The 22,508-nt window shown below is 44.5% G+C and overlaps 1 protein-coding gene across 23 annotated transcripts in view; it reads right to left on the bottom strand.

Moving 5' to 3' along the window:
* The window catches only part of MSI2 (musashi RNA binding protein 2), a 468,712-nt gene that overhangs the window by 321,511 nt on the left and 124,693 nt on the right, over positions 1-22,508 (bottom strand). For all 23 annotated transcript variants that reach the window (XM_075904806.2, XM_075904805.2, XM_075904808.2 and 20 more), the window contains one exon: positions 20,106-20,198. In XM_075904806.2, coding sequence (XP_075760921.1) covers positions 20,106-20,198 — 93 coding nt within the window. The remainder of the gene's footprint in view (positions 1-20,105; positions 20,199-22,508) is intronic.

The raw sequence follows: 22,508 nt of genomic DNA, 5'->3' as shown, positions 1-22,508 counted from the left end.
ATACTTTAAAACACACCTCTCTCTCTTATGGACCTGGGACATATTACCCAATTTTAGGTGGTTACAGCTGTTACTAAAACAAAAACAAATTAACAAATCTTGGTTCCTATATTCCTAGTCTTCTCAATTAGTCCATTTTAATAGCACTCAGCTTCAACCTTTAGGGTATGTCTACACTGCACAGCTATTTCAAAATAAGCTATTCCAGAATAGTTATTCCGAAATAATTTATTTCTAAATAGCACATCTAAACTACAGGGAAGCCTCAAAATTAGTCCAAGGCAGGCTTCCTTAATGTAGACGTGCTATCTTGATTTAGATGCACTGGAGAGGAATAACTTAGAATGGCCCTGATGAGGGGCTATTTCGAAATAGCAGCAGTGGAGCATCTATACACACCTTATTTTGAAATACCTATTTCGGAACAGGCATTATTCCTCATAGAATGAGGTTTACAGATTTCGAAATAAGCCGTACCTTATTTTGACATTATTTCGAAATAATGGAATGACTGTGTAGACCCTCACTTTGTTATTTCAAAACAATGCTTATTATCTTGAAATAACAGTGCAGTGTACACGCACCCTTACTGATATACTCCCAGCTTTACATTTTTCCCTCCAGAATAAATGCTAAAAGCCCTTGACAGAGTGCTACATATTACAGTATCTGAACTTAAGGGCATTTCATGTTCTACTTCTCCGCACAACTAATGCAAGTTCAATTAAACTGATCATTCCTGAAGACACCATGTGCAGGCAGAGTAGACACCTATTTAACATCTACAGCTGGTTGAAAATGATCTACTGAAGTTTTTGAGGGAAAGTTTGCCGTTTCAAAAATATTCTCTCAGAAAATGTTTAACTCAAATTATTTTCAATTTTTTTGGTGAAATTCAGCCGTGTATTTTTTTTCCAGAGTATTCAGTTTTGTTATATATAGTCGAAACCATTGGTGGAGGACAGTGGGTGCATGACTGAGAGGAAAACATATTCTTCAACCAGCTCTGTTTATTTCACTATGTGATTTTATAGTATATCCCAAGCAAAACACAAAACAACCCACCAGGACACATCCTGTGCACGGCCTCAGAGTTATGGGTGGTCTCGAGAGGTAGATTTTCAAAGGCACATGAGGGAGTTAGGAACCCTGGGCCCCCAGAAAGTGAATAATACCCTGTCCCTTGTTTGTACTTTTGAAAGTCTCCTCCTTAATCGGAAACAGTATAATTAAGAGTTAATGTTCATGGTGCTACAACCAACAAACAGCGTAGGTGGCTGACTGAATATCAAAGCAGTAAGAAGTTTATTGCAAGAAAGTTCTCCCCACTCCGTCAGCATTCTTCTAACCACACAAGATGAAAGGAAAATGGCACCTAGTAAAATTCACTGGATCCTCCAGCTGAGTCTCTTCAATGGCTGTGACCAACTCACCTCCCCCCCGCCAGCCCTCCCCGTCCCCCATACCTCGCTCTCTCAGGTCTAGAACTTCCTCCGTACCTCAGAAAAGCAAGGAAGAAGAAATAATCCAGCCAGAAAAGACCTTGCCAAAGACATCCCTAGAGCGGCTGGAACTTTTAAGTGCTTGTTCAGGCTCCTCCGCAGGAAGATTCTGAGTTGCAGACTGAATAAAGTTAACACAGAATGTAAGTCTCTAAGGATCTGCCACGGTGCATTGGTGAGGGCAGGGAATACTGGGGGGAATCTCCTATGGCAGCTGACATTCAGGTGCACATCAAGCATGAAAGTGATTGAAGCCTATATAAAAAGCATGGGCTAAATTCATCTCCGGAGCAACACACTGGATTATAGTGGAGTCTAGCAGGGATGAACAGACCCTTAACGTTACGGAAAACAGTAATGGAAGACCAGTGTGCTCCTCTCATGCAGAAGGAGCTGGAGACCATGTGATATCGCAATGACAACTGCTGAATCTCTCTGAGCATCTGCCCAGTTTAGGAATTCCATAGGGGTCATATCCAATGGTCCCTCTAATTTTTTTTTACATCCACATGCGGAATAAATTTTGTTGCGTGCATCCAAGCACGTGCAGATATGCACCGTACATAGAAACACATAGTGCCAGTTATGGGCTCTGTGGGTGCTCTGCTAATCAGCTGAGCAGCATTTAAAACTCTCTTGGGTGACACCCTCCTCCCCTGCCAAGCTCTCAGTTTACAGGCAACCAGGGGCAGATGACCATTTCACGGGGCCCAGGGCAGCACAATTTTGCAGGGCCCCCCTTTGCCACGGCGCATGCACGGAGCTTCTTGAAGCGTGGGGTCTGGGGCGGCCGCCCTGCTCGCCCTGCCCTATATCCGCCCCTGCAGGCAACACTGGTCATATCTGTTTGTTTTAATAGGCACAGGCAGGCTGTGCCATCTCACTTGTGATGTCTGAGAAATGCTGGCTTCTCTTTCTAGAATGAAACCGCTTCCCCCAACACCAGCTATCCATAGAGCCTGGAGCAGATACAAAATGTATATCCACTTGAGTATCTGCAAAACGGGGGGTATGTCTACACTACCCCGCTAGTTCGAACTAGCGGGGTAATGTATGCATACCGCACTTGCTAATGAAGCCCGGGATTTGAATTTCCCGGGCTTCATTAGCATAAGCGGGGAGCCGCCATTTTTAAATCCCCGCTGCTTCGAACCCCGTGTAGCGCGGCTACACGGGGCTCGAACTAGGTAGTTCGGACTAGGGTGCCTATTCCGAACTACCGTTACTCCTCGTGAAACGAGGAGTACCGGTAGTTCGGAATAGGCACCCTAGTCCGAACTACCTAGTTCGAGCCCCGTGTAGCCGCGCTACACGGGGTTCGAAGCAGCGGGGATTTAAAAATGGCGGCTCCCCGCTTATGCTAATGAAGCCCGGGAAATTCAAATCCCGGGCTTCATTAGCAAGTGCGGTATGCATACATTACCCTCCTAGTTCGAACTAGGAGGGTAGTGTAGACATACCCTGAGCTACAGATACCAGTTGGCTAGCCGCAAATTTGCAGGGTTCTAGATACAAAATTTGTATCTGCATCCACAAAACTGAGCTGCAGATACCCACAGATATCGGCAGATCTGCAGGGCTCTAGCGTCACAGGGGTCCGGTTCATTCTGGCTACAGGAGATGGGTGACACACCTGTGGTTTGGTTTCTCTGAAGCTCAGTCCCCTCTCTCTGCTTCCGGGTGACTGGCTACGCGGGTTCAAAGGAGGAGTCTGTCAATACTCCCACTTCTGCTCAGGACAATGGTCAGTTCTTCTGATCCACACTGAGCACAGGGATGATGTGATGAAGCAGGCTGAGAACAGTTCTGCATCTCCTCCCTTGCAGCCAGCCCTTCAAGGATCCAGCAGCCTTAACAGAAGTCAGAGGTTAGACCAGAGAGGAGGGTAGGAGGGGTATAATTGGGTAAGATCTGCCACCATCTGTCTTCTTGGCTGTGGCCAAGATCTGTCTTCCCTGGCTGTGGTTGGCTTTGCTAGATTGAAAGATCGATAGCAGCAAACCGGTCAGGTCTGGGTTGACAACTTCCAGAACCTCATGGCACACTTGCTCTGCAATCGCTTCTTATTTGCATTGTCGTAGAGTCTCCAGTCCCGTCGTTCCAGGTGTTGTACAGAGACCATCTCTGCACCCAAGACCCTACAGTCCAGGTAAGCGCCACACACCCAACCAGGATCTGTAAACCACAAACTGCCCTGACTTTTGAGAGAGAAGGAGACACACCGCTAGCACAATGGCTCAACGGTAGGTTTAAAAATGAATCCTTTTATACAAGAGCGCAGACTTGTGTGCGTAACAGCTTTGCGAGAGCCGGGCACAGCATCACTGAGCTGTGTGAGAGAGGAACCACAAATTCTGGATGGCAATCCACTGCTCTACTCATATAATACCGTTCACTATACACAGCCAGTTAAACAAGTTCTGTGTGAATGATTACAGCCATTCGCTTGCCTGTGGAAAAAGTGTTACTATACCTCTTTCCAGTAACTTGTGTTCCTTTTCCATGTTAGTCAGGAATTATTTATCTAAGCTTCCCACAGGTATTTTGAAGAGCCCTGCTCTTAGTGCCCAGCTCAGAAAAGCTACATTTTACCAAAAAACAGCACTCCTCCTATCACAGCATGATCATATATTCTGTAGTGCAATGACATGATGACCCCACGTGCATTCACTAAATTAAAATGGTTTTCCACCCCATCTTACATGACCCGTGGACACACATCATAGACAAATGCAGAACATTGCAAGCTCAATGTGCATCACACCAGGTTTAAAGTAACGGGTGCTATTTTTCCCTTAATGAATCGATGTCAAAAAGATACGGGTTTTTTCCAAAAGCAAAGCTTTGGTCGAGTCAATTGCAGTTAGTAAAAGCATGAATGGCATAGTCGTTTAGAACAGCATTGTTACATAAATGGATAAGAGTTATAAAAATCTACCCATCAAAATATCTTTCTTAAGAGGCCAGTTGTACTTTGAGAAAGGTAGGTATTAAAATACGGTTTCATGTGATGGCATGATGCATACAAAAATTTCAATGGAAAGTATTAGAATTAGAAGAGACCACGCCCCTTCTGTTTTAAATATCTACCTGTGATCTGCTGCCTTATACTTGGATCATAAGCTCTGGGGGGGCATGGATGATCTTTCTCTTCTGTGTCTATACAGCACGTAGCTCAATGAGGCTCTACATCGGGGTGGGGAATCTAAGGCTTGGGACAATGTGGAATGTCTTCTCCTTTTTAGCCAGGGGCCACGTCAGTGAGAATTCGTTTGGAGTTTTTTTGTTTCTGCTTCTCACTTGTGTCTAGCTCCCAACTGATTTTTCAGCCAGCAGCCCCCAACCCCAAAAAGGCTTCCCATCCCCATCCTCATCCCCATCATATCTGGGTCCTGTTTGGCTCTACCAAAATAGTTTTCTTTCAGCACCACAAACAGTTTTGTTTTCTGGAATCTTAATTCAGGAGCAAATAAGACCAATTAGAAAACATTCGGCACAGGTGCCGAGATCCTCTGACAAACGAGGCAAATTACTTTAGCAAAATTTGTCACCCAATACACAGTTCTCTGGTTTTGGGCAAGACAAACAAGAGAAAGTGACTTGCGTATAGCCTGAAAAAGACACAAGTCACTGCCTAGATCAGTGTTTTTCAACCAGTGGTATGAGAACCCTTAGGGGTACTCAAGAGAAGTCTGAAGGGTACATCAACACAACTGAAATTTGGAGAAAACTGAACTTTTGTTTCAAATTTTACGGCATTGTATTATTTTTGCACTTTTTACACCCAAAAATTTTACTGCCCACCCAGCTACAATTAAGTTGTTTAAACAAATGTGTTGAAATGGTAGGGGGGAAAAGTGTGTCTCTGAAAACTGGAGATACTTATAAATTTATTTTTTTAAAGGGGTACTTTTTTTTCTTTTCTTTTTTTAAATAAAGGTTGAGAAACACTGGCCTAGATAACATTGTGATCCTACTGACAGTGATGTGTGGCGTGCCTGTAAACATACACATGGATACAAATTGCCCTAATAGGGCAATCAAAGTGGGGGGATGCAAATTTATCCAAAAAATGCTTACTAATGCAAGCCCTCCCCCAGCAACTACTATGCAGTGGCACTTTGCATGTGCGGGGCTCCACTTGCCGGACAAGGGCCATAGCTGCTACTACATTATTCCAAAAACATACACTACAGAAATAAAGGCCATGACACAGGCCAACGTGGAGAGATGTTGATAGCCTTTATTGCCCACAGACCTCACTGGGAGTGGAAGGAACTCATGCTCTGTATTATGGTAGCATCCGGCCCTGGTTGAGATCAGGGACTAGGAGCTGCATGTAAGAGTCTCTGTGTCCTGAAGAATTTACAGGGTAAACATGGATGAAGTGTGAAAGGGGAAAGAAACACATAGCGCCATCACACAACTTGCACAAGACCACAAACCTCCTGTGTGACCAAGTCAGATAGAGACCTTTGCTCTCCTGAGGCCTGTGCCTTATCAACTGGACCATACCAGTTCCCAGATTTCAATCATGAAAATTTCCTCAATTGTTTAACAACAACAACAAAAACCCCTACATTTCCAGCTCTCTTCAGAGTTCTGATGAAGCCTCCCCCTCCAACCCAGCAAATCCCACACCGTTACAGTACCTTCCTTTATAAAATGCAGCTAGAAACCTCTGTGACCAATACATGATTTGTAGTTTCCACAAGGCATGTATCTTATTACAGACCACCTAAAAACTGGCTTCCTGCACATGAGCGCTAGTCGAGAGAATTCTAAAAAGAGGGGGAGGTAATTTTTTTGTATGCAATGGTCCAGTTTTCTGGTTTATTAAAATAATGGTCGGGGTGGTGGGAGAAGTTACAAAACATACATTTTAAGATTAAAAGGATCACTAACATCATTCCATGTCAAAGTAAAATCTTAATGCAGTGTCCACATTTAATCCTTTACTGTAACATGGATTGAATACACAAACTCTGAAATCCAAAATACTGGAACTAAATGGAAAGAACACAGCAGGCATTGCAAAAAAGGACCAAAAGCTGTTTTCTAATAACAGTATGAAAATAGTTCTCATAAACCTTATTTTGAATGGCCTGAAGCTTGTCCAACGTCTTAAACAAGTCTCTTTGTTTTAAAGGTTTGTATTATTCAGCAATTGGATGCCTTGTTTTCCGCTGAAAACTCGGGTCAACTTCAATGGGGATGACGAAGAAAATGAGCTAAAAGCTATGAGCTAGATAGCTCATGATTGCAAGGGAGAGGTTAGCAGCAGTCAAAAACAAAACAAAAATACCAACACAGATTTTAATATGCAGTCAAGTTAATAATTTCCTGATACTCATGCTCTTACAGATGAGGGCACAAATAAAGTCCAGACCTGCCTGTTTATTTCATAGACCCTAACTAATTCACCAATAGTTGAAATACAAACTCTGAAAATATAAAGGGCTGTCAAATCAAAAAAACAACTTCTCAGCAGAGCAACTACTTTAAAAATAAATCCTCCAGGTATCCTATTGACTACAAAAAGCTACAGATCAGTGTGCAATACATGAAACAATAGAATTTGGACCGTATGCCAATTCTTCCAGAAGAGAACAACTCTTAGCTCCTCCTGACACTGTTACACAGGGGCTTCCAAAATCCCCCTAAAAGGAACCCATGGAGAGAAAACTTTCTTTTCATGCTAACAACTCTATTGTAATAACATCTTCAGAGGCCATCACTGAGGTCTCAGGGAAAAGAAAAAACTTCGGAGCGTTTACTTCTCCTCCGGTACATTAACCCGTTCACACCCAAACAGCTTTGCCAAACAAGGAGGAGCTTTCGTTCATCTGTTCCTGTGTTATATTTTCACAGCTGTCAAAAAGAGAAGCATGTAGCAAGCAAATTATGTAAACTACCTGATTAGGATAAAATCCTTAGTCTAGATAACTCCCTCTTCCCTCCACTCCGCCCCCGAGGCCCACACACATATCTGGTTAAAAACAGAAGTAGAAAATATAGGGGTTTCCTCATCTGTTACCCACAAGATTTTTTTAAAACTCAGCAAAAAGGTCAAACAGGTCATTATTTGCATAGCTTTTTTTATTCCAGTGTGCAATACCACATACACAAAGAAGAGTTACCTACAGGGCACTGATTGTGTTGTTTGCAGCTTACTTGGTTTAAACTTGAATTCTCTTGCAGTTCAATACAATACTATGTCTAGGTTGAGCTATGCTTGAAGCAAAGACAACAGCTTAAGGAGTTACTCTTCTCCCACATAGTTTAACTAGTCCACAAACCAAGATTACAAGAGGAAGATGCTAGAAAGTTAAAATCCTTTGAAGCTTGATTTTTTTCCCCCTGAAAAACAATATCAGAAGCTAAAGACCATTACTCAGTTGATTTACTTTGCTCCTGACAGGAAACAAGCAATTATAGGAGATCCTTTGAGAGTCAGAAATCCTAATGTTTTGAACTTACCTTATCTGAAAGCCTTCCTGAGAATCCAGTCTTTGCAAAACAAAGTTGGAACACGTCTACAATTTGTCTGAGACACCAACACGTAAGCCAGGAAAAAGAAAATGAATACAACACATAGAATGTATACATGCTGTTCTGTTCCAATTGCAGTTTTAAATGTAACACACCATCCTGACAGCCATACTCCTCAAACATCTCATTTTAGAAAAGCAATAAAAATTACAGATGAAATAGAAGAAGGGGGCATGCTTGAAAATTTTCAGAGCAAATAAAGCAGACTGGGCTAGCAAACATATCATGGTTTTCCAAGCAGTTTTACAGAAAGTTTCAAAAGATTTAAGAGAAAGATTTAAAATCTCCGCCTATGAAATACATTTGAGAAATATTTTACATCTCTTCACCATGCAAATATTCTAAAGCTGTTTTTGAACATTTAAGGTGTCCTTTTCCACACACAGGAGAATACATTCTTTTTATATTTCTGAATAGGGTACTCCTGTGTGGTGACACCATGCCTGGACAAATCTGGAAGTTTAAAGCAACCTAAACACGCCTTTTGAGCAAATGTGTGTTCTGACTGTGCTGGTTGCAGGGGCTGAAAATATTGTAGCCTGGTTATGCAACAGATTGTTCTCAGAAAGACCAGGTTCAGCATTTCAGGATGATTTTTACACAGTTCCCTTGCAGAGATTAGGGCAAAAATGCATCTTGGAGCCCAATTATGTTAATACATAACAGACAAACGCAACATTTCAACCTTCTTAAGTGCAAGTGGTGTTTCTAACCTAAATTCTAAGGTTTGGCTGTTCACCACTCACAGCTATAACTCAGAGCAATTTTCTTAAAGCGAACATATCGTTAGGGTCCAGAAAAGGGTTAAAATACCATGTCAAACAACAAGTCCTGGCATTACACCAGAAGGGACATGGGAACCAGGGCAGCTGAGTTATAAAGGCTTGATTGTAGCAGCCCACTGGATTGGAAATGACTTGTAGGCCTAATGAAACAAAACTTTGGCAGTAAAACAGAATGAAAGGAATGAGACAATAAAAGACAGGAACAAAGGGAGCAGAGTTGTTTCAGCTTAGCAAAATAAGCTCACTTTGTTGTTGGGAAAAGCCAAAGCCGATTAGGATAAACCAATGACTAAGCATAAGTCTTCCAAACTAATTACACAGTTCACCATGTGAAGTATAATTGCAAGTCTCAAAATAAAAACTGCTTTACTTTCACAGGAGTTCCATAAAGCAAGCATTACCTAATAAAAAGCTGAACCGTAAGAAGTCCCTTATCATCAGTAGCTTACAGCTTAAAAGGTGCACAACATGCATGTCCTGAGAGAAGTGTAATTCATTAACTTTTAGGGGCTTCCTTCTTCTAGTCAAAAATCCTTTAAGAGGCTATTGCTTTTTCTTTTTTTGAAATGATACTGGAGTCTTAAAACCCTCGGATACATCCTAATCACAGGACAGTGAAGGAAAATAGAGGCTAGAATCCATTAGCAAATAGCCTGGCTTTCTTTATGTAAGTGACGTATAACATAGTTTAATTATCGCCTAAAATGTTGATAATTTGGACCCGTTTCTAAGCTCAGGCAAATGTGCTCCGAGAGAGAGACGGAGAGGGAGCGAGAGCAGAATTTCATCTCCGGGATTACTGCATTGATTTGGATTAAAATTCCAATAGCATTCTTTCTCACTGGAGAGATGGGGTGGCAACCCAGGGAGGGACGGAGAGGGACAGCATGTCAGAAACTCGACTACATTTTAGGTTTTTTTAACCCCCTTTAGGACATTCTGACTTAAATAAATTAATACTTTGTGTTCCTGGGATACTTTTGCCTCTGGAGCTCAGGACAATGCTGCAGTCTCAGGGTTGTAAGCACTTAAAGTAAGTAAGGCAATGCATATTTATTTTTAAAGTGCTTGAAACTGCTTTTACTGCCATTTTAAAAGATCCCAGGAACAAACGTAGCAGGCTTAAGTGTATTACAAAATTTGTGAGCCACCTCGAATATTTTAAATAGAAGGGTGGGATAAAAATATTTCAAATAAATAAATAAATAAATAATGAAAGTGAAACATGGAGGCCAAAACTGACCTTTCAGTATCTTTTAAAAAAAAGTAACACTTTTTTTTTTTTTAATACTCTCCCACAAATTAGTATTCGGACTCTCAGTCCAACTTTGAGCCAATACAACTGGCTTAGTTTAGCTCTGCCCAAAAGAATCCCACTCAACACAAAGAACCATTTTATACACAGGTGCAAAAGGCACTGGTCAGGGAGCAAAGGAAGACTGAAGTGGCTTGAAACCACTCTTGCACCCTCAGTTCCAGGCTACTCTGTGGGTCCTGATGTGATATAAAGCACCACGAGGGCTTGTGTCAGTTACAGCAGCATATTTTCAGCTGCCTGCGGGCTGTGCAGTGAAGCAAGCCACTACCCTTCCCCATCCCCATGTCTGGCACACCACCTATGCCAGGACTTGGAAGAATTGCTCGAGGAATCCTCCAGATTCAGGCTTTCAGTGCCACGTCTCCCACATCTGGCCTTTTTATCCGGGATCATAATAATTGCACGTCACACCTAGCTCCGGTATAGAGGTCAGAACCGAAGTGCGGATTCCGCCCACGAGTTCTCTGCCTGCCGCTGCCACTCACCTGCCATCAGATCTTGAGCAAATCGCTTCTCTCAGGGCTTCTGTTACTCATCCCTATGCTTTCCCTATGTTCCGCAGAGCTACTCAACACGTGGCTCATGGGCCACATGTGGCCTGCGGCCCATGGCCCGTTTGTTTGTGACCCGCAGTGCGGTTTGGGTTTTTGCGAGGCTCAACACTCGGCCCGTGGTGGGAGCCAAAACAAAAAAGTAGTCAATATAATGGTTGGCTGTTGATATATGTTTAAGTAAATTCCTGGACTGACTTTGCTGTCATATGGGTGGAAATGGGGTAAATGTTGCATTTTATTAATATCAGCAGAACTGACTTAAATGGGGCCTGCATGTTGTGTAGTCTGGCCTTAATCTTCGTATTCATGCCTGTCAGTGTGAAAGAAGCTATTTGCATATATTTGCATATACATTTGCATGTGCTATAAGTATCACTGTGGCCCCCGGGGATTCCAAAGTTGAGTAACCCTGGTCTACTGAGATGGTTAATACCTCACAGCAGACACGCTCTCTTGTGCCTTTGTACAGTACAACTCGCAACAGCCATCACCACCACTCAGGCTGTGATTTCTCATTTCAGATTGATCCATTCTGTAGTTAGTCCTCAGTATGTGCCATCCTGAGACAAGCCAGACTTTCTGTGATGACAGCCCTGACGTTTATAGAAGCTTCTGGTCATGTGTTCCATATTCCCTATCCAAGTGTCTAAAGAGCATGAGTCCTCCCCCTCCAAATCATGAGATTTGTAAATAATAAATGTTGTATCCTTTTTCTAATTTTTGAGCCGTTCGGACTCACTCCAGTCATGTTTTCCAGCTTTCCTTTGCAACTATAAGAGCTAAAAAAGTCCCTTATTTATTATATGAAAGATTTTTTTTTTAAGGAAAACAACAAATATCGCGAGGTTTCTGAAAAAACCTGAAGAGTTAGAACTGCAAATACGCAGGGATGCTAACTAGCAAGCATTTGTGTCCTAGTAAAAGCAGGGAAATCTAAAATAAAAATAAGAGCAGCAAAAACTGCAGTTTCAGTTTCTGTCATTGAACTTGGAGAACGAACAGTTTTCAAATAAAAAACTGTAGTCCCCTTCCTAGAAGCTACATTTAAATTAATGAACGACACCCAATCAGTCTGGCCCACAACCTGGTAGTCATTTAATCCCCCAGGTGTATTTCGAGAGCCATCTGAAGTTACTGAAGCAGCCATCCACCTGTTAAACTTCTCTCTGCAGCAAGCAAAAACAAGATTTCTAGAACCACATCATCAGCTACGAATTTTTTCCACCCCAATAAATATATCAAATATTTTGAAGAAACAGGAAGCAGATGGAGTCAGTCTTATCAAACATGGGAGGCTTCTCAAGAATGTTCATTGTATAAAGGCATTATTTTGTTGTCTATGAGAAGAAAAGAAAGCGTTCAACAAATCCACTCCCTGTAGCCATGCTGATGAGCCATCATGAAATATTATTTGCATTGAACGACAAGCCAGACTGAGGCTCCATTGTGCTTGGCACCGCACAAACACATGGTAAGAGAGAGTCCCTTCCCTGAAGAATCTCTCTCTTTTCTATTTAGACCATGAAAAGTAGGAGGGAAAGAGAAAAGTAGGAGGGAAAGAGACACAGAGGCATAAATCAACTTGTCCAGGGTCACACACCATTATCAGTGACCAGGCCCGCCGACGGGGCAGGCATGCAGGGGGAGAAAAGGAGGAGGGGGGCAATTTCCCCCAGGGCCTGGTGATTCAGACAAGCCAGGGGGCTCTGGCTACCATCGCTGCCACTTCTGTGGTAGCAACGGCCCCCAGAGCCCAAGTCCTTTAAATTGCCGCTGGAGTGCCACACAACACGCTCTGAAGGGCTCTTAGGGCTGCCTGGGGAAGATGGGGCACCTCATGGTGTGCTCCAGGCAGAGATAGGGGCAGGGCACTGCACTCCAGGCAGTGTCCTGCCTGGGACTCCACCCCTTCTAGGAGTATGGAGTTGTCCCCCCTTGTCCACAGGCCAGGCATGGCTGTCAGCCCCCCCCCCCCGTCCATGGCAGAAGTAAGGATGACTCCCAGTCTCACCTGCCAGTCCATTGTGGTATCCACTGTATCACATGGTTAGGTCTTAGTGTCAGATGTGCTGAGCCCCAACAAGCACTAATACACATGTAACTGCCACCAGGCAGATTTGAACCTGGGACCTCTAATGCTTAGTACAGGCGCCTCTATAGCTTGAGCTATAAAGCCAGCTGGCACTCAGCCCCTGCTGTAGAGGTCTCTTGTTATCTGCTGCTGTGATCTAGGTGCCACTGCATGGAACAGTGAGCCACACTAGGGCTATGTCAACACTGGCATGATCTTGCACCAGAAGTATGCAAATGAGGCTAAGCGTGGATTATCGCTGAGCCTCATTTGCATACCTAATGAACCACCATTTTTGCAGAAGAGGCTCTTGCGCTAGAAGGAGCTGTCTACACTGCCCCTTCTTGCACAAGAAAAACCCACCTGCGCAATGCCGCTACACTGATTATTTTCATTGCACAAGAGGGATTTTCTTGCGCAAGAAGGGGCAGTGTAGACAGCTCCTTCTAGCGCAAGAGCTTCTTGTGCAACATGGAGGCTCATTAGGTATGCAAATGAGGCTCAGCGATATTCCACGCTTAGCCTCATTTGCATATCTCTGGCACAAGATCGTGCCAGTGCAGACATAGCCCAGGTGTTTCAGGTGCTCAACACCTCTCAGAATCAGGCCCTTACACACCATCACCATAAAACAACCTCAAATCTGAAATACAGCCCCAGTGAGATTAGCATTCTTACACTAGCTCATACACAAGTGAATAAACTGAGGCGCAGAAAGCAAAGGTCAATGCAGCAGGTTACAGTGGAGCTAAAAGTCAGGGCCTTTCACCCCTGAAACTGCCTAAGTTTACAGTTGTGCATGTTGGACGGGGAAGTAGGAGATTTGGGTTCAATTTCTAGCTCTGAAAGAAACCTCCTGTAGACCTTGCATGAGCCACTTACCCTCTCTTTGCCCAAAGTTCCTCATCTGTAAAATGAGGGTAGGACTTTCCTGCCTCCCAGGTAGGAATTGTTGGGGATGGTCATGACTAGGAGTAGAGACGATCCAATTAACTCAATACCACTGCTGTATAATTGACAAGTAACACCTGGCTCTTGTATTGCCCTTTCAATCAGCAGACTAGATCAACGATTCACAAAGTGGGGTCCACTTGAGTAGTCCAGGGGCTCCCGCACACTGCACACCGCAGAAGAGCTATTCAGTGGTGTGCAGGGGGTTCTCGGAGGGAGCAGGGATGGGGGAGAAAGAGGCAGGAAAGAGGAAGAACCGGAGTGGAGTGAGGCCGGAAGAGGTGGGGCAGAGTGGGGCTTTAGAATGAGATGTAGAATGGGGGTGGGGCTTAGGGCTGAGCACCCTGGGAAAATTAGAAGCTGATTTGGGGGTCCGCAAAAAAATGTTTTAAATCAAAATGAGGGTCCTGGGGTTGCTAAACACAGATCTCCCGATCTGCGGCGCTCTCTCCACTAGGAAACACTGCCTCACGTTATCCCATCAGGCAGCTGTGTCACTTCAATGGGGCATTACCCTGGTTTCAGTACAGATTCCAAGATGCTCATTGTTGTTAAAGGCCACAAGCAAGCCTTTCAGATGTGACGCATGATTTTGGGCACTTCCATTTTTGGGTCCCCAACTTGAGCCCCTATAAAAAGGACCCCATTTTCATGAAGTACCATGCGCCCACCTTCTAAAAGTCATGCCCTCTGAAAGTGGTCTCTAGTCGGGCATTCGTCCTGTGAAGCAACCAGAATCACTAACCTCTTCTGAAAACCGTGGCCTGGCTGGCTGTATTCTCAGAGTCTGAGACACTGCAAGCATGAAACTACCAGATGGCAAAATTAAGAGGCTATATTAAGGGTGCACTCAGGCAATATGCAAAGCACATACATCAAAACTATTATTAACTTCAAAAAAATACAGGTTAGGGGAGTTCTGCCATTTTGATAATGACTACTGAAGAAGCATCCAAAAGCTCATGTAATCCTTTAATAAAAGGCTCAGCAGGCTGTAAACATCCTGCCGGAATCGAAGATTATTATTGAAAATAAAATGAGCGGTTTGCAAAACAACTATCAATCCAGCATAGGAACAATTTATAAGCACCACTCCTCTGGCCCAGGCTCTCCAAGGCTCTATAACTATGCCCAGTGAGGACTGAGAGCCACTCTGGGGAACCCGATGTGTCCTCCTGAAAGTCTACAACCAAATGATCAATGATTGCAACATAAAATCCAGGAAACCAGTTACGTGGACTATCTGGACTTTAATGCCAGTCAATAGCTGGAGGCCTGAGACACGATAGCAATAGACAGCCATTTCTTTTCCTTCTTTTAAAGACCAGTTCACCCTATCAGACCAATATAAAATAGCCCAAACAGTTTTTAGGGTGTTGCCCAGACCATTGCTAAGGTATTGTAGAATGCAATCTGTTGGAGCAAATGGTTAACAAGTAAAGAATAACAAAGGTAGTTTGAACCTCTCAGTCCAGCACCCTAGGGACCAGACAGGTTCTGAACCAGAGAATTTGCCAAACCACAGGAGGTCAATATCGTCTACCAGCATTACCAACACTTCCACTGCTACCTGGGATGTTAGAAGACATTTAGGGCACATCTACAGGAGGAAACTATTTTGAAATAACTTAATTCAAAATCGGCGAGGAGTCCTGTGGCACCTTATAGACTGACTGAAGTGTTGGAGTATAAGCTTTTGTGGGCAAAGACCCACTTCGTCAGATGCATGTCAGATGCAGATTCAGATGAACATAGCTACCCCTCTGATACTTAAATTCAAAATAACTCCCAAAATAACAAAACCGAAATAGCGTGTCCCCACTAGAGGGGAGCCTTGAAATTAGTCCAACGCAGGCCTTGTTAATGAGGACACACGACTTTGACTTAGAGCCCCAGGAAGCACTAGGGAGTAACTACTTTGAATGACTGTGAGGATTAGTTATTTTGAAATAGCAGCAGCAGAGCATCCACACGACTGCTATTTTGAAATAACTATTCTGAAATAAGCTTTATTCCCTGAGGAAAGCAGCAGTACAGATTTCAAAGAAACCAACCTGTTATTTTGAAATAAAGGGCTTAGTAGGGTGGACACTCCACTTATTATTTTGAAATAAGGGGGGTTATTTCAAAAAAATCCCCTAGCATAGGCCACAGGGCTTAGGGGTAAATTAGAGCGAAAGAGCAGCACAGAGCACTGGAAGACAGGCCTGGTGGTGGTAAACAAACTGTACAGGACTGTGGGAAACTTGGCCACACCCATGAAAAGTGGACATCCTACTCACTAAACTCTTGCCGAACCACAGATGTTTCCAAACTAGAGAGTTCTGGACTAGAGAAGTTCAACCTATACAAGAATTCCCAAGGAGTTATACTAGTCCCCGCACTCACCAGCTTTCAAAAGCCATCATAATGGTGATGGATTAACAGCACCAAGTTCTTCCCTACATAATTTGGGCAGATTAAAAAAAAATATTCAGAAGGGGCCCCTCTCTGAAGCTAGGCATTCGACAAGTTACAGCAACAAAAAAGGGAGATGGTCTCTCTGCCCTGACCAGAACACCCCCCTCTCCCCAGGCAACACAAAACTCTCCTCCCTTGCACAGATCTTATCCTTTCCCAGCTGTCCAAACAAAGAGATGCACTATGCAGCCTGCCCTGAATACCAAAAGACCAGAAATATTATCCTGAGCAGGAGGGAGCTAGTTCCAAAGTGGAGGGTCCCCCAGAGAGAATGAATTATCAAGTTCCTCCCTAGAAAAGCAAAGGGGGATGCAGTTCAAATGCTTCTGTCGATTGCAAATTCTGCAGCGTGGCATAGCGAGAGATGCCCTCTGTTGGATAGGAAGGTCCCAAATCATTTAGGTCGTTACCGAAAGGAATAGAATGAGGAGGATTTGAGGCCCAGCATTTAATTTCAAAGCAAGAGAGATAAGGAGGCCAAAGATGATTAGTGAAACAGTCTGATTTGCCTGCTTCACCTGCTGCTTTTAAGTGAAAATGCTAGAGTAACTTGCTTAAAGTGCCTGAGTTTTCAGCAAGATGGCACTTCAAGTCTCCCAAAAGGATCTCTTGCATCAATCCAAAATCATGGAGAACTTTGCCTAATGCTCATGGATAACCAGGCCTGCCAACAGGGTGGGGAGGGGCAGGAAAGGGGAAATTGCCCCGGGGCCCAGCGATTCAAAAGGGCTCGGGGCTTCAGCCACATTGCTACCATGCCAGTGATGGTGGTTGGCACTCTAAGCCCTTTATATCACTATGGAGCCATGTTCTGGGCAGCTGGGAGGGCTGTGGGCGGGGGGGGGGAAGAAAGGGAGCAGAATGGGCAGGGGGGAGAAAACGTGGCACAGCAAGGTGCAGGCAGTGCTGAGGGCTGGCTGCCCCCCAGCCCTGACCCTTCTGCCCAAGGCCCTGCCTCTTCCGGGAATGTGGAGCTGCACCCTCTCCCCACCTTGCTCGGGACCCAGCATGACTGTTGGGCCGACTGTGGGTAACAAGGGACTGTTAAGCTGGCTCAGTAAGGTGACAGAAGGCTATAAATCCTTTTGAGCAGAGTCACCCAAACGTCGCAGCTCATAGTAACTTTCCGGAAGCTAGAGAGTCCTACAGTTTGCATGACTGAATTGGCCCATTAGGTTCTCACGTGAAACGGCTCCCGTTCTATTTCAGTGCTAGGTTTGGAAGAATTAAAACTAGCGTAACCCAAAGTAAACTGGGAGAAACTTGCCATTGAATAACCTTGTCGTGTTACTCTGAACTTGGGCTCCTCCTGCAAAACACGACATTTGGGAACGGTCTTGCCTCCTTTCGTAGGCCACAAGTTGTAATAGGACCGCCAAGGGCGTCCAGTGGCTTAGGCGAGGGAAAGCTCCGCCTTCCCAAACCGCCAGCCTGGCCCCGCCCACACTCTGCCTCCCAGAATGCCTGCTGTAGGTGTACTGGGGGCAGAGTGTTGCTGCCCTGGGGCACCCAACTGCTGTGTGATCTGAGCCACACTGCCACCTCCCTTCCTGTTGCTCCAAGGCTGGGGAGTCTGGAGCACTGCTCCCGGGGTCATGGAGGCTCAGGCCACACGGCTTTTTTCCTCCCCATTGCTCTGGGGATGCTGGGGTGCGCGCACATTCTTCCCCTCCCTGTGATGTAGGGGGCGCACACGCACTCAGCACACTGCTTCTCCTCTTCCCCTCCCCGTGGTGGGGGTGGGGCTTCAGGGGAGGGTACGGGGCTGTAGGTGGGGTTGGGGGCCAAGCCCCAGCTGCACCAACTGCCCACAAGGACAATCAACTTGAAACCTAAGAACATAAGAATGACCATCCTGTGTCAGACCAAAGGTCCATCTAGCCCAGTATCCTGTCTGCCGACAGTAGCCAGAGCCAGGTGCCCTGGAGGGGGTGGACCGAAGACAATGATCAAGCGACTTGTCTCCTGCCATCCCTCTCCAGCCTCTGACAGAGGCCAGGGACACCATTCCTAGCCCCTGGCTAATAGCCTTTTATGGCTCTCACCTCCATGAATTTATCTAGCACTTTTTTTAAACTCTGTTATAGTCCTAGCCTTCACAGCCTCTTCTGGCAAGGAGTTCCACACGCTGACTGTGCGCTGTGTGAAGAAGAACTTTCTTTTATTAGTTTTAAACCTGCTACCCATTAATTTCAGTTGGTGTCCTCTAGTTCTTCTATTATGGGAACAATAACTTTTACTCTCCAGACCACTCATGATATGATACCTCTATCATATCACCCCTCAGTCTCCCCTTTTCTAACCTAGTCAATTAAAGCCTCTAAAAATCTTTTCAAGTATTGCACGTGGCCCTGAATCCTCCTGACCCCTTTTGTGGTTTTACAATCATGTTGCCCTAATTTACATTTAACCTGCCTTCCCCTGCATTGCTGTGTGACTGAACCATGCAGATAAAGAGGGGGAGAGAAAATATACTCTCTGATCAGAGTTTTCATAGCCCTAAGTGTTATTGTAATAGTTGCAAGTGAAAACAATTTCAGACAGAGGTGTGATTGTTAAGTTGACGGGGTCCTTTGGAATCAAAGATGGCATTGCAGAGTCAGCAAACTGCTGTTTGAATGGTTGGAGTCATTGCTTGTGTTCCCTCTAATTTTTTTTCCACCAGTGTACGGAATAAGTTTTGTCACGCGCACCAAGGCACGTGCAGATGTGCACCACCAACAGAAACACCTACTGCTGGATGTGGGAACTGTGGGCGCTCTGCTAATCAGCTGGGTGGCATTTGAATTTCACGTGGGTGGCTGCATAAGTGTTCAGTTTACAGAGAACACTGGTCTTCGCCACTTTGGACATGAAATTATCTGTTCAGAAAGTCTCACGGATCCAACTGCATACACTGCTTTTCCACCCGGCCCCAACTCTGAAATAGAATCCTTGTGGGCACAGTTCTCCAGTTTAAATCAGTGGGACCCCATGCTGGCATTGCAAAGATCCAGTTGCAAGACTGAGCCTATAACTGTTCCTTTCTTGAAACTATCTGGTAGTTTCAGGTATTCTTTAATGGTCCTACATCACTTTCACAGGATGTTTCCACAATAACCAAAAAGGCTCAAGGATTTTTTTTTATTTTTTTTAAAGAAAACCAGGTAAGCATTCTGGTGTACACAAAGGACGTCTTTTCTCCTTCAGGCTCTAATATCACTTATTCACATAATTTAATGACTCCACATAAGGTCTCTGGGTCACACACACATCCCTTTTACCACTGAAATTTCTGATCAATAGAAAGCTGATTTTATGATGTATGAACTACAATACAGGTTGGACCTTCCAGCTTCGGCACTGTCAGGACTTGACTGGTCCCAAACATGGGAATTTGCCGGACCAGGGGAAATGTCCTGTCACCAGGCCCCAAGCCCACTGCTGACTCCACTTCCCCTTACCTCCAGCTGGCTGCGCTGCCATCCCTGTGGGACACCCAGCCATGCCACTGGCCCACCCCCTGCCACGGGATATGGGGCCATGTTGCCAGCCCCCCTGCCACAGGACTCGCTGGGTCAAGAACATCCGTGGTCCTGCTGAACCACAGAAGTTGCCAGACCAGACAGTCACAGTTTAGGGAGGTACAACCTGTAATTACTTACACATGCCCCAAATTCTTCTCTGCATGCAACATGTAACGATTTAGTTACTGACTTTTATTAAAGATAAACAAAGCTGTCAACAATAAAACTGGATGTTTTAAATATGCATGAAAAATATAAAAGGAAATACCAATCTGATTTAAATAACCATACCTAAAGGCAAAAGTTAGCTTCACATTTGATTCACTCTTGCTTCCGTTTTTCAAAATATAGTTAAAAAAACAAAAGGAATTCAAGGTATGCGCCATTGCCTTGTGCTGGAACTTACCTTGCCAAACTGTTCAAAGTATTGCTTTACATCTTCCACTACTGTATTAGCTGATAATCCACCTACAAATATTTTCTTTGTTCTTGTGACCATCTGCAAGAAATTACAAAACAAGAGTCCAGTTTAACCAGATTGTTCAAAATAATATGTGAAAAAAAATATATTTTTCAGATGTCTTCCTTAGGCAAGTTAATGCGAATATTTCTTCACAAAAGCAATTCAGAATCTGTTCAGTTATATTTGGTATTGTTTGTTCTGAGGCGTAGCTGAGTATAGGCATTCAATGATACTATCCTAGTCCCCTCAGGCATTTTTTAAAATAAACGTTTTTAGTGTGGTTCTCAATACAAATATAACGGGAAAAAATTGAAGTATAGGATCAAACATCCTGTGACCTACTAGCTGTCGTTTGAAAAAGACACAAGTAGGTGATCGGTGATTATGTTGCACATAAAGGACTCAAATATCAAGGTGGGAAGGGACCACTGTGATTCCCTAGTCTGGTGGTTTTCAAACTACAGGACATGATCCAGGTGGAATGTCGGGCGCTGGGTCTCGTTGCTGCAGGGGATCAGGTGACTGGGGGGTGCTATGGCAGCGTCCTGTCTTCACAGACTGCGCTGTGCCCCAGAAGTGGCCGGCAGCAGGCCCAGCTCCTCGGTGGGGGGAGGGGTAATAGAGCACCACAGGGCTCCATGCACTGCCCCTGCCCTGAGCACTAGCTCTGTCCTCCCAATGGCTGGGGTCCTGCTGCTGGTTGCTTCTGGGGTGCAGCATGATCTGCGGTGCCAATACTGGCAGGAAGCTGCCTTAGTCCCCCCACTGCACCGTTGATTGGGAGCCGCTCAAGGTAAGCCCCTCCTGCCCCAGCCCTGACTCCTCCCCCAAGCCAGAGCCCCCTCTTACAGCAAAAGAGCTCTCGTTCTCAACCCCACCCCGGAGCCCACCCTCTAGTCAAATTACATTGGGTCGCAGGCATCAATTTTCTTCATCTGGGTCATGAGAAAAAAAAGTTTGAAAAGTCTAATCTGACTTCCTATACAACACAGCACAAGGACCTTGAATTAATTCCTGTTTCAACCAGGGCAGGTCGGAATTTAACAATTGCCAGGGATGAAGTAACCCTTCTAGCCCTTGGCAGAAGAAGAGAGGCACAGTCAAATAAGCCACCAGGCCACTCAGGGTTATAGAAGGCAGAGTCAGACCTTTCGACTCCCCCAATAGGCAGCCAATGCACGCACATCGGGAACACTGATGTCTTAGGATCCCAGAGAAATGACTCCACTCAATAAGCAAGCTTCTACCTTCTACACTTTCATGCCACTTTCTTCGATATGGCCTAGCTATTTTGGAGTGGGAATCAAGAGCAAGAGAAACAATACAGAAAAAGATCCTTAACACTAGAGAAAAGAACTAGCAGATAGTATCAGACCAAACATACTTTTTGAAAGTTTATGACTGTTCACTAACTGAAAGCACAATTCAAATGGGTACAGAGAAATGCCACGTATAAAAGAACCTAATTTTATGTTTTCCATCAAACACAGAATGGGCTTGGCAGAGGCATTCAGACTTACAAAGGGCACAGTGAAAAATGCATCACTCGCTCCTTTTTACTTTGCCCCATAACCTGAGAACAAGGAGTCCGTTAAATTAATGGCTGGTAAATTTAGAACCAATAAAAGGAAATAGCAGCATGGATAGTTGTCTGGACAATTCAGTTTTGCAGCTATTCAACTGAAACGCAGGGGCTGGGTTTGTTTTTTCAAAGGGCCAGATCTATTTTAGGACAGTTGGCGAAGTTTACAGCGATGCAAATTAGTGACTTGTTTACACTAAGGATTTGGCCAACTGACCAGCCAACGGGATAGCGACAACATTGCAAATCCCCTCCTATAAGGCAGGCAAAGCCATTATTTGTACTGGTGGAGTTTAGTTTAGTTTCAAGCAAAAACAATCTCCACTGGCAAAAATAGTCTGTCTTTGATAGTCTAGGCTAAGGCTTTGTATTGGCGCCACTACACTGGTACCTAGCCATGACTGACTGAAAATGGATCAAGTCTCCAATACAGTCAAGGCCTACAGCAAGCAAAGTTGAATCCCATGTTGCTTGAGGTAATTCTCTAAGGAGTTGGAAAGCAATCTCTCCATCCCCACTGACAGCAAAATAACACAGAAGTGCTCTCTTCATTCTAAGCACCAAGTACGTTGGGGTCAAGCCGGATTCCAAACTAGGCTTGATCTGGTACTGCAAACTCTTATGGTCCTAAGACACATACAAAGAAAAGCACAAACAAGCCTGCTTCAAAGCAGTCAAGATGCCCCAAACAGCCGATAAGGCAGATGCGCCTCTGAAGCCTACAAATGAACAGTTTTCTGCGCAACAGTCTGGGAGCCTTAATC

Source organism: Pelodiscus sinensis, chromosome 21 (assembly GCF_052426305.1).
Source record: "Pelodiscus sinensis isolate ZL-2025 chromosome 21, ASM5242630v1, whole genome shotgun sequence".
Lineage (NCBI taxonomy): Eukaryota > Metazoa > Chordata > Testudines > Trionychidae > Pelodiscus > Pelodiscus sinensis.
The sequence above is the reverse complement of the archived record's forward strand: the minus strand, read 5'-3'. Positions and strand labels throughout refer to the sequence as shown.